At 35.5% G+C, this 11,012-nt stretch overlaps 1 protein-coding gene across 2 annotated transcripts; it reads right to left on the bottom strand.

Moving 5' to 3' along the window:
• LOC132543627 (uncharacterized) lies at window positions 1–10,778 on the bottom strand. 2 transcript variants are annotated; one of them, XM_060207143.1, is made up of 2 exons: window positions 10,741–10,778; window positions 1–2,845 (listed from the first exon to the last, which is right to left on the bottom strand). In XM_060207143.1, exon 2 carries the CDS (start codon window positions 2,829–2,831, stop codon window positions 1,521–1,523), a length of 1,311 nt encoding a protein of 436 aa, XP_060063126.1. In that variant the 5' UTR covers window positions 2,832–2,845; window positions 10,741–10,778; the 3' UTR covers window positions 1–1,520. The 2 variants fall into 2 exon arrangements, with proteins under 2 accessions (XP_060063126.1, XP_060063127.1); XM_060207144.1 differs by lacking the exon at window positions 10,741–10,778 and adding an exon at window positions 4,296–4,364.
• Window positions 10,779–11,012: the final 234 nt, after the last annotated feature.

Raw genomic sequence — 11,012 nt, 5'->3', positions numbered from 1 at the left:
ATATACTTTATTACCTTGCAATGAAAAGCAAACTCAAAATTGATTAACAGTTATATTAAAAAGAATGCAACCTCTTTGAAGAAAACTTTAAACAGTAAAAAGGTTACTCTACTGTAAGCTCTATTAAATTTCTACAAACTGAGTGGGGTTATGATAGTTTTTTCACTTCTTTTTCATCTAATTCACGTGGGGTTGCAATTTTTTAAAATAATTTCGAAAGCAAAGTTTACAAAGAAAAGTGTGATTCAAATGGAAATTTTTTGGGTATCGATATTGATATTGAGGGTACTAGAATAACTTCAGTTACTATTTATGGACCAAATCACGATAATCCTGATTTTTATAATCAAGTCTCAGATGCCATAGACAGTTTTGGATTTGGTATTGAGTCCAGATTTAGACTACGATAATACATATAGAAATATAACCAATGCAGCTGCTAGGGATAGGGTTTTAGAAATTAAAGATACATATAATCTTATTGATATTTCTAGAGAACTACACCCAGATACCAAAAGATATACATGGAGAAGAAATAATCCTGTAAAACAGGCCAGACTGGACTTTTTCCTTGTTTCAGACTGTCTGTTATCTAGTGTTAACAAATCAATTACTGAATCTAGTTATAGATCTGACCATTCAGCTACAGTTACAGTTTTACAGTTAAATGAATTTAAAAGAGGGAGGGGTCTATGGAAACTTAATAATTCTTTGTTGTGTGATCCTGAATATTTAGATATTGTAATGTGATTACAAACCAGGGGGATATTTTAAATGATGTTAGATAATTCTATGAAAATTTATACAGATTTAGAGAAGTTGATGCTGTCGATTTAAATCATCATCTTCAGGGTTGTGGAGTACCAAAATTAAGTAACACAGAGTCTAAGAATCTGGAAGGTATGATCACTATAGAAGAGGCAGGTAAAGTTTTGAAAAATATGAACAATAATAAGAGTCCTGGATCAGACGGTTTCACCCCTGAATTTTTTAAGACCTTTTGGAAATTTATAGGAGGTTTTGTTGTCCGTTCAATAAATTACAGTTTTTCTGTTGGTCAGCTTACTATCACTCAGAGACATGGAATAATAACCTGTATTCCAAAGGGAGATAAACCACATCATTTCTTAAAAAAACTGGAGACCTATCTCTTTGTTAAACATTTCCTTCAAAATAGCTTCTTGAATAATTTCTCATAGGATAAAATCAGTTCGAGGAAAGCTTATAAATGAAGATCAGACAGGTTTCTTATCGGGGCGCTGAATCTGCAAAAAATATTCATACTCTTTATGACATAATGTCTTATGCTGAAGATTTAGGTATTCCAGGAATGCTCCTAATGGTCGATTTCGAGAAAGCTTTTGATTCTGTTTCATGGGATTTTATTGATAAAAGTTCTTGATTATTTCAATTTTGGGCGGGATATTAGGAAAAATTTTGCATACTAATATTTACTCCTCAATTAATCAGGGAGGTAATATTTCTGCCTCTGTTGACATCCATCGCAGTTGTCGTCAAGGCTACCCTATCTCATTCTGTGCTGGCTGCTGTATTGGATCTTCCTGATCTCCTGCCATGTTTTGTTGTGGCTGATCAAAGTTCGGGGGATTGAAGTCATGGTCTGCGATAGCCAACAAGCCTGTGTCATTCTGTGCTGGCTGCTGTATTGGACCTTCCTGAACTCCTGCCATGTTTTGTTGTGGCTGAACAAAGTTCGGGGGATTGAAGTCATGGTCTGAGATAGCCAACAAGCCTGTGTCATTCTGTGCTGGCTGCTGTATTGGACCTTCCTGAACTCCTGCCATGTTTTGTTGTGGCTGAACAAAGTTCGGAGGATTGAAGTCATGGTCTGCGATAGCCAACAAGCCTGTGTCATTCTGTGCTGGCTGCTGTATTGGATCTTCCTGAACTCCTGCCATGTTTTGTTGTGGTGGAGGAAAATCGGCTCTTACAGCACACACCATTACATGTATTTTACTGCTCGGCTGTAGTGACAAAATTCCAGAAAGACCATACCACTTTTGGTCAGACTTGAAATCGAGACTATGCTGTCTTGCCCTGGGGCAAGCATATTGCATGCATATCCTCTTAGCCAATGGGTTAGATGTAGTTTGGTAACAGATAAACTGCATGCAGGTCAGCTTGGCCACAAAGTATGAACCATTTGGGCAGAGGAGAGAAATTGGTATGCTGAACCCTTGAACCACCAACTGTGGTCCATTTTGGTAAAGGATAGATACTTCTGTGCTCATACCTTTAGCCACCAAGTATGGTCCATTTGAGTAGAGGTGACATACTTGTTTAGAGATCCATTTAGCCACCAAGCATGGTCCACTTTGGCAGAGAAGAGACATCATATTTTGTACAGGAGTTTGGTCATTGTAGCAACCATCTCTCTCCATATTTTGGCAACTGTCACTTTGAAAACCAAGACAGTGGTCCTCCATTGTGGTAGTTTTGTGACATTCATCAACATCATCACACAATTGAATTGTAACACTGATTTTCAGTTGATACTGATTAACAGTGGATGCAGTTCCTTGCGTTGGATGCTCTTTCCTCCTCACTGTGTCCTCTGGGTTTGATCCTCCAATACCAGACGGAAAAACAGTGGATGCAGTTCCTTGCGTTGGATGCTCTTTCCTCCTCACTGTGTCCTCAGGGTTTGATCCTCCAATACCAGACGGATAAACAGTGGATTCAGTTCCTTGCATTGGATGCTCTTTCCTCCTCACTGTGTCCTCTGGGTTTGATCCTCCAATCTGAATTGGCTTTTCTTCAACTGCTGACTTTTCACCACCTATTTTTAATTTACTTTCAGGAACGGTCATGATGAAGGGTCAGTCTGAAAAAAAAGTATTAAGCTGTAGACAATGGAATATGTCAAAGATTTATATTTATCCTGTGCATTGTCACTTTGTTTCCTAGCCAAACAATATTTACACAAATGATCTGAATTTTCCACCGACCCACTTACCTATAGCTGACGTCATTAGATGGAGTACCAATGTATTACATTGTTTTGGGATTTTCTCTGGGTTACAAACCCATTTTGTGGAGTCTTATCATAATCACCCCTTTTCCATTTCCAAATAACAATATATATGTATATAGACACTGTATGGCTGAAGTGTGTGTACAGTAGTCGAATAGAGATTGAGGAGTGTGAAACATGTGAAAATTATTTGAACTGGAGGCTTTTAACTACATTTGAATTAAAAGAAATTTCACTCAAAAATGTATTTTCCTATATAACTCTTCCATCAAGGAACTGTATTTAATAAATTCTCTCATACTTGGGTATTGAGACAATCTTTGAAATTTGAGAGAATATGACCCCTTTTGGCTCCACACATCAGCCCATGGGGGGCAGACAGTATGTGTGTACCATCAAAATATCACACCATCAAAATAGAGCTACTTCTTACAGAAAATAAACAAATTATGCTCAAAAATGTAATTTTCCGACGTAGACTACTGTAAACTCTACCCCCATCCCAGGGGGGAAATATGAGACCCAGGGGTTATGAAATATACAATTTTGGTAAAACACCTTAAGACCCTTCCATCCATGAAAAGTATTTTATCCTTCCTTATCTAGGTATCGAAAAAAATATTTTTGAAATTTCAAGCAATTACATCCATCTTGGCCATGCCCATCAGCCCCTTGGGGGTCAGCAAAGGGTCAATATATGTATACCATCAAACTATCACCTTAAACTAACGATTCTAACAAATGTTACAAGAGTTAATTAGGAATGAAATACATGAAAATAACATTCCTCTAAGGGTTCCTCTAGACAGCCAATGTCCTTATGAACTCTATGCCATGCAGAATTAGAGAAGCTTTAGCTGTAAATGGGAAGGCACACACACTATCAGGGATTGGTCTGACACCTGCCATCATTTCAACATTGTGTAATAAGGGTTTCCTAATTCATGGATTCTAATGAAGTCCTGATTTATCAAAAACCTCAGAAAATTTGAAGACAGCAGGTCTAATATTCAAAGTTAACTTGTGCATTTCACATATTACTCATCAATATATCATCTTCTTAATGTGTGAAGTTGAAGTTGTGTTTCTTTTCCCCCTTAGTATATATCTATTAACACTGAAAAAATTTTAAAAAAAATTGGCTTCATTCTTTACGTTCTTCCCGTATCCAGTATGTAATAGCTGGTTTAAATACTGTTATACAATATCATTTAACTTGTTACAGAACCCTGTTCCTTCTACAATGACAGTACTGACATGAACTAACTGAACTTAAGTGACATCGGCTGTACACACGTACTTAAATGTTTACTCAGTGGCACACTCTGCACTTGTAATCAGATATACCCAGGCGAGCATGAGACACAGTTCGCAATATGGCGAAATACACCAGCATTATAGAGTAAGAGTTCAAATAAGGGATATAACTCTTGTGTTTCCTGTTATGAAGTGTCATTGTTTATCAGAAATAAGTTTCTAAAACCATGAAAGTAAAAAATTTACAAACTGTGATCTGTACTTGGAGATCACTGAGACTATATATCACTCACATATCCATCATTTAAAATTGACTGTTGTCATCATTGGAAGAAAAGAATACAGAAATAATTAAAGATGAAACAAATTGACTGTATTTAGTCAAGATAATGAAAAATGAATACAGACTTTAGACAAAATTGACAGTAATGGACAGACAAGACTACTACTAGAAACAGACATACTCCATTCAGAATAGAAAAGGACAGACTTAAGTAAACATAGAAATGGATTGACAGACTGCGGTTGAGATAAACATATGGGCAGCACAACAGAATAACACAGAGATGGTCATTGCGACATTCCTTCTTTAGTTTTCTATACCTTTAAAGTGTGAACCTTTTACTGAGCCCTGTTGAACATATACTTCTCATGTTTTGCTATAGCCAAACAAAAAATTATCTTTCTTTCCAGTTTCCAAATCATCCCTACATTTTTCATTCCATCCCTAATTTTTATGCCCCAGGACAAAAGATCAGGGTCTTATTGTTTTTGTGCTGTCTGTTCGTCTGTCTGTTTGTTGGTTGTCAATTTTTTTTTTTTTTTTTTACACAAATATTTTATTATTCCAGCGATAATTGAGACTGCCAGGGTTGGGGCCCTGGGATCAGTCCCGTACAAATAATGCCCTCTCCACAGAAGGGTTCTCGTACACCACACACCATACACCATTCATATGTACAAAATATAAATATTTACATAGTCTATTCCCCCATAGTCTTTTTTCCAAATATCTCCAGTCTTTTTTCACAACTTCTTCACACCACTTTCAAACAGGTCATTGTATAGTTTTGTTTTATACAAGTTGATCAAAATTTTCACACACCTTTCACACATAACACATACTGAATATCTTGCAATAACAAACAAGGACCTTTGGACTGATGGAGGTCTTTAGGGGAAAGGTTGGGGTTTCTATTTCTTTTGATTAAAGAGGACTTTTAAGGGACATAAGTCCATTTTATTGCCTTAATGATGACCCCTCAAAAACAAAAAACTGAAGAACTTTGATATCGGTAGATGAAAACGAAAATAAATTATCTCAAAGAAGACCCGAAAAAATTCCCCATTTTTGCTCAAAATCCAACAAAGTGTTGTTCTTTGAGGCAATAAGTTTTTCAACAGTCATTACTTTTTTGAAAATAGCTTTACATGCCAAAAAGTTTGGTATTATATGATTAACTTGACTGTAGTATATGTGATGTTTTGTGAGGAGGAGAAAGTGGTTTAAAAGCTTACTGAACCGTTGATTGCCAAACAAGACGTCAACTTCTCTCAAATAATATTGGTCAATTGGTTCATAGTGTGAATACCAGTGGTAAAGCTCCTCAAAAATTTGTACTGAATAAAACATTTAGAAAAGATGTGTTCCACTGTTTCAGGTGGTCTTTGACAGAAAGTACATTTGTTATTGGGAACAATCTGCATTTTGTACAATGAATCAATGGTAGGTAGGATCCTGTGACATATCTTATACCGAAATGTTTTTAATTTTGTCTCCTGTGTTTAATTGAATACATTTTTGTATAAACTACTCCAATCCATGGGAGAGGTTTGCAAGTTTAATACTGATTGCCATTTGTCTTGGCTTTTAATTGGTGTTTGAACGTATTTGGCAGTAAACATGGAATATGAAAATTTGGAATTGGATTTTGACAACATCATTGAAAGTATGTCTTCTTTTTAATGGTCTAACATTTATTCTATTGAGAAGTTCTTCCCTATATTCTTGTTTCCATTTTCTATCTACTTTTCTGACTAGTGCATAATACTTTAAATAGTGTAAACCAGGTGTTCCTTGGATTTCAATAAAATTTTTACACTAATCCATGTTGTTTCCATTGTGTGAAATGTCTAAAAGATTCAAATGTTGACAAATTTAAGATACTTTCCCAAGATACTCATCAAGAGATTTGGTTCTGACTGTAATTCTGCTAGAGCCTTAATTACATCTTTCCAAAAGCAGTTTTTTACACGTCTTGCTAATTCTATTAACTTTGCACTATCAAGATCAAACAAAATATCAGGGTTAACTGGAAGAATGTTTTGTATTGATTTCCAAGAAGCACTACACTCATTATAAATTTTCTTTATCCATTTCATTTATAAGTATTTATTAAATGAGTATATATGTGTTACACTAAGATCACCTTCTTCTTTTTTACCTACAAATATATCCCTTTTAATCTTCTCTGTCTTAAAATTCCAGATGAAGTGGAAAATATGTTTATTTAATTTGTCTAGAAATTGTTTTGGTGGATTTGGCCATGATGTGAATAAATGCACAAACTTAGAAACTAATGTTTTTTACAACTGTGATTCTACCAACCAATGAGATATATTTACACTTGCGTTGCATTCTCTCACCATGAAGTAAGCCCAACCCAATGTTAATAATTTTCGATATTTACGTACGGTGATTAGGCTTGCGCATAGATATCAAATAAAATGTAAGAACTACTTGTCCAGGTGGGGAACGCTACAAAACGAGATTATAGTAGATGTCGTTCAGAAATAAGAAGAAAAATGATGCCAATCCTTACAAAAATATCTTTAAAATATATGGAATTAACAAAAAAATAAAATCTTGTTAGAATTAAGCGCGTGAGATAGGAATTTTGTCGTCTGCAACACACCGACACCATGACTGAGGCTGGCGCTATGTCCGATGACGAGGGGCTGATGGTGTACCGATGCCCTAAGAAAATACACAGCCTAACCTCAGTATCAATTATTCCGCTGCAGCCTTTCAGTCAAACATGTCATCAGGGTTCTATCTAACTAATCCTTCCATGGATGCACATTCACATTCAACAACACGCACTAGCATTATCAACGTGGAGAAAATGGCATGTCATTTTCATCGTTTTCCCGCTCTTTCGATCAGCTGATCGGGCGGCCTCATCACGTATTTATAGATATATACTTGTGCGGTGTTAAATAATGAATTTGTGTACTATGATAGAGAAATATTGTGTAAATGATGAACTATTGATTCTTAAAACTAAAAGATGTCTAAATATTTAAATAGATTCAGCTCCGGACATATACGTTCCTCTGAAAATGTTTTATTTCCAATCCCATATAAACTTGATTTCTGTAAATTTATTTTTAACCCTGAAATGATAGCAAATTGTTTTAACAAATTAACGACTGATCTGAGGGATTTTCAGAACCATCCATTAGTAAATAAGCACCATCAGCATACTAACTCAAACATAGATCCCTGTTATTAATAATAATACCTTTAACATCCTTGTTAGCTTTAATCGCTATTGGTAAAAGTTCTACCACTATTATAAAAATATATGGTGAGAGTGGGTCACCTTGACGACAACCACGCCCTAAACTGAAGAAATTAGAGAGATGGCCATTGTTTATTATGCAACTTTTTGAATGTTTGTATAAAATTTTAATTGATAGAATCAAATGATTTTTCAAAGTCTAACAAACTGATTCATCATTTTCTTCTCATAAATGCAATACTCGCTCATATCACTGAATTACTCGCTCATTTTTGGCTCATTAATTCTTGGGGAATTTTTCCCCCCAATCACTTCATATGATTAGTTATCTTTAGAACTTTAGTCTAGCTTCTCCAAGGACCTTATGTGAGTCAAGTCACTTCTCTGAATCATTACAGAGTCCAGGGTCTCCTCATTGGTTACCCTAGGAGTCAAGTTTGTCCTGTGTTTGAAGGCAGCTACTCCGTATACGTAGTAAGTCACAGAGTCAAGTCACTTCTCTTTGAGCCGAGTCTCTTCAGAGTCAAGTACTTCTCTTATATGGAGTCTGGCCAATTGCCTTCTTCACTGTGCTTCTCTGATGTCACAGAGTCAAGCTCGTTCACTTACTTTTTGAAGGCAGCTACTCTGTATACATAGTAAGTCACAGAGTCAAGTCACTTCTCGTTGAGCCGAGTCTCTTCAGAGTCAAGTACTTCTCTTATATGGAGTCTGGCCGATTGCCTTCTTCACTGTGCTTCTCTGACGTCACAGAGTCAAGCTTGATATCTTAGTTTTATTAGGTGCTCATGAGCGAGTTGCCCCTGTTTGCTCCAAAAAAAATTATGTTTTCCATGTACATATAACAACACGTTTACAATCATCAATAAATTGTTAACTGCAGTCATGCTTAAGTGTTTTTGTATAAAACAGTCTTGTGTTGTCACCAATAAACCTACCTTTGAAAAAGCCTGTTTGAGAATCACTTATGATTTTTGGTAAAACAACTTTCAGTCTATTAGCTATAGCAGCTGAAGCAATTTTATAGTCAATACTTAATAAAGAAACAGGTCTCCAGTTTTTCAAATATCTACAATCTTTTTCTCCTTTTGGAATACCTGTTATGATGCCCCGAGTCTGAAATTCTGAAAGTTGTCCCACCCTGTATGCATAATTTATAGATTTCAGTAAAAACACACCTAAATCTGCCCAAATTTTTTTATAAAAATCAACGCTAAATCCATCGGAACCAGGACTTTTCCCATTTTTCATAATTTTCAAAAGCTTCGACCATTTCCTATAATTTCAGAATTCCTTCACAATTTAATCTGTCTGAATTATCTAATTTAACCTGATGCTCAAAAGAGAACGATTCTTCTAGATCCTCCAAATCTAATTGTGACAAAGAATACTTTGTTGGAAAAAACTGACCTCCTCTTGCATAACATCATTCTGTTCCTTCAAAATATCCCCGTTATCATTAATTAATTCACTTATAGTTTTGTCAGCATAATTTCTTTTTTCTAAATTACAAAAATATTTTGTTGCTTTTTTCCCCATTTTCATACCAGTTAGCTTTTGATCTTTTCCGTTTAGTTTCTAATTGTTGGAAGCTAATGCCTTACAAAGTACAGTTTGTTTTAATGTCCCACTTTAGAGTATGGGGGCATAGTGTCTCATAAACACATTTTATTTTTTTTTTAATATTTTGACAAAAAAATTCAAAGTCTGTGTTGTTTTTCCTTTTGTTTTCTTTGCTGACAATCCCCAGATGTACCAGTATCCTGAGACAAATTTACTTAAATGCTCGATATATATTTATACTTTTTGTATCCATGGCAGCTCCTGTAAGAATTTACCAATATCATTGATTGTGGGACGTTGTGCCTCCATCCCCAGTGTTGATATATTTATATAGTCAAACAATTTCTCTATATATAGATATATCTTTCTGTAAAGATCAAAATAGAATACTTGACCATCAGAAGTAGCTGGGACATCAGCTCAGTGTTGTTTCTATGGTTGGTGTAAAACAAAAATCATATTTGTGAAATTGCAAGCTTTTTTGTCAAATGCATATCATGAGCCAGATTCTGCTTTTCTGAGAATATTCACAGAAATGAAATACCCTATTGACCAAATTTGTGTGAATTTCCGTTTTTTCATTTTCTTTTTATATCCCCTGAAAACTAATTGAAGGGGGTTCGGGAAGGAACTTTATAAGAACATATTGTCTATTGTTTTTGTTATTACACAGCACAAAGATGGGCCAGACAACTGTTAAATGACAGTATGAAAAACCAGAGGCACCAGAATTGTGCAAACTGGCTTTAATTGTGTGACATGGGTTGGGCTGCAGCAGACCTTGGGGTGTCTCAAAGTGTTTTTGGAACCCTCCCATATGTCATGCTCAAGGTTATTGAATGGAGTGGCTTTTGGCCCTACTCTTTGTGATAGAGGCTTAATATAACATATATAGTGTATGTATATAACAATGCATACATTCAGGTACTTCAGTGTAAGACTGTTGACTTTGACATAACAAACAATGTTACCTCACCAGAGTCACTTTGTGAACAAATGCTGATAAAATATAGCCTCTAATTTTACCTTTACTGGTACGCTCCAGTATTACGTATTCCATTAAGGACAGCTAGGAAGGTCTGGTATTATTACTAGTAACAGACGGAATATATCCTGTCTATAAAGGGCCCTTTTTTGTTATATCAAAGGGTCTTTTCATCTACAATGTTTAGGATAGACACAATATCTGTTATATCACAGGGTCTTTTCATCTACCATGTTTAGGATAGACACAATATCTGAGCTCAACGACTTCCTACAGAATATAGATCTTAAGATTTACAGAGCAGTGCACACTGTGAAGCAAAACTTAAGTATATCTTTTGCATTAAGATATCGGTTGTATGTTCCAACACAAACTTGTCGATGTATAGTGTAAATGGGTGGTGGTTTGTATCTTACCTCTTTGCTGATCAAAATCTCTCAAATGTAAATACAGTATATCCATACATGGAGTAGTCTTTCACAGGATGTAGTAAAAAAAGCAACGTACATGCGCAGTTGGGTATATTTTGTAAAGGACAAAGATTTTGTTTACCCTTCGGGTACCCCACTGCTACTGCACAAGCTTAGACACACTAGTTCCAAAAGGATACAGGTCACGTGAAATAGCCATGTATATCAAACAAATATGGACATTCACTTAGGATATTTTTCAAGTGATAAATGTTGGT

The sequence above is a fragment of the Ylistrum balloti genome, unplaced genomic scaffold, assembly GCF_031769215.1.
Source record: "Ylistrum balloti isolate Yb309-2 unplaced genomic scaffold, AGI_CSIRO_Ybal_v1 Utg369760, whole genome shotgun sequence".
Taxonomy (NCBI): Eukaryota; Metazoa; Mollusca; class Bivalvia; order Pectinida; family Pectinidae; genus Ylistrum; species Ylistrum balloti.
The sequence above is the reverse complement of the archived record's forward strand: the minus strand, read 5'-3'. Positions and strand labels throughout refer to the sequence as shown.

Coding starts and splice junctions, on each gene's coding strand:
- LOC132543627 (XM_060207143.1), bottom strand. CDS start 2,831: ATGACCGTTCCTGAAAGTAAATTAAAAATAGGTGGTGAAAAGTCAGCA.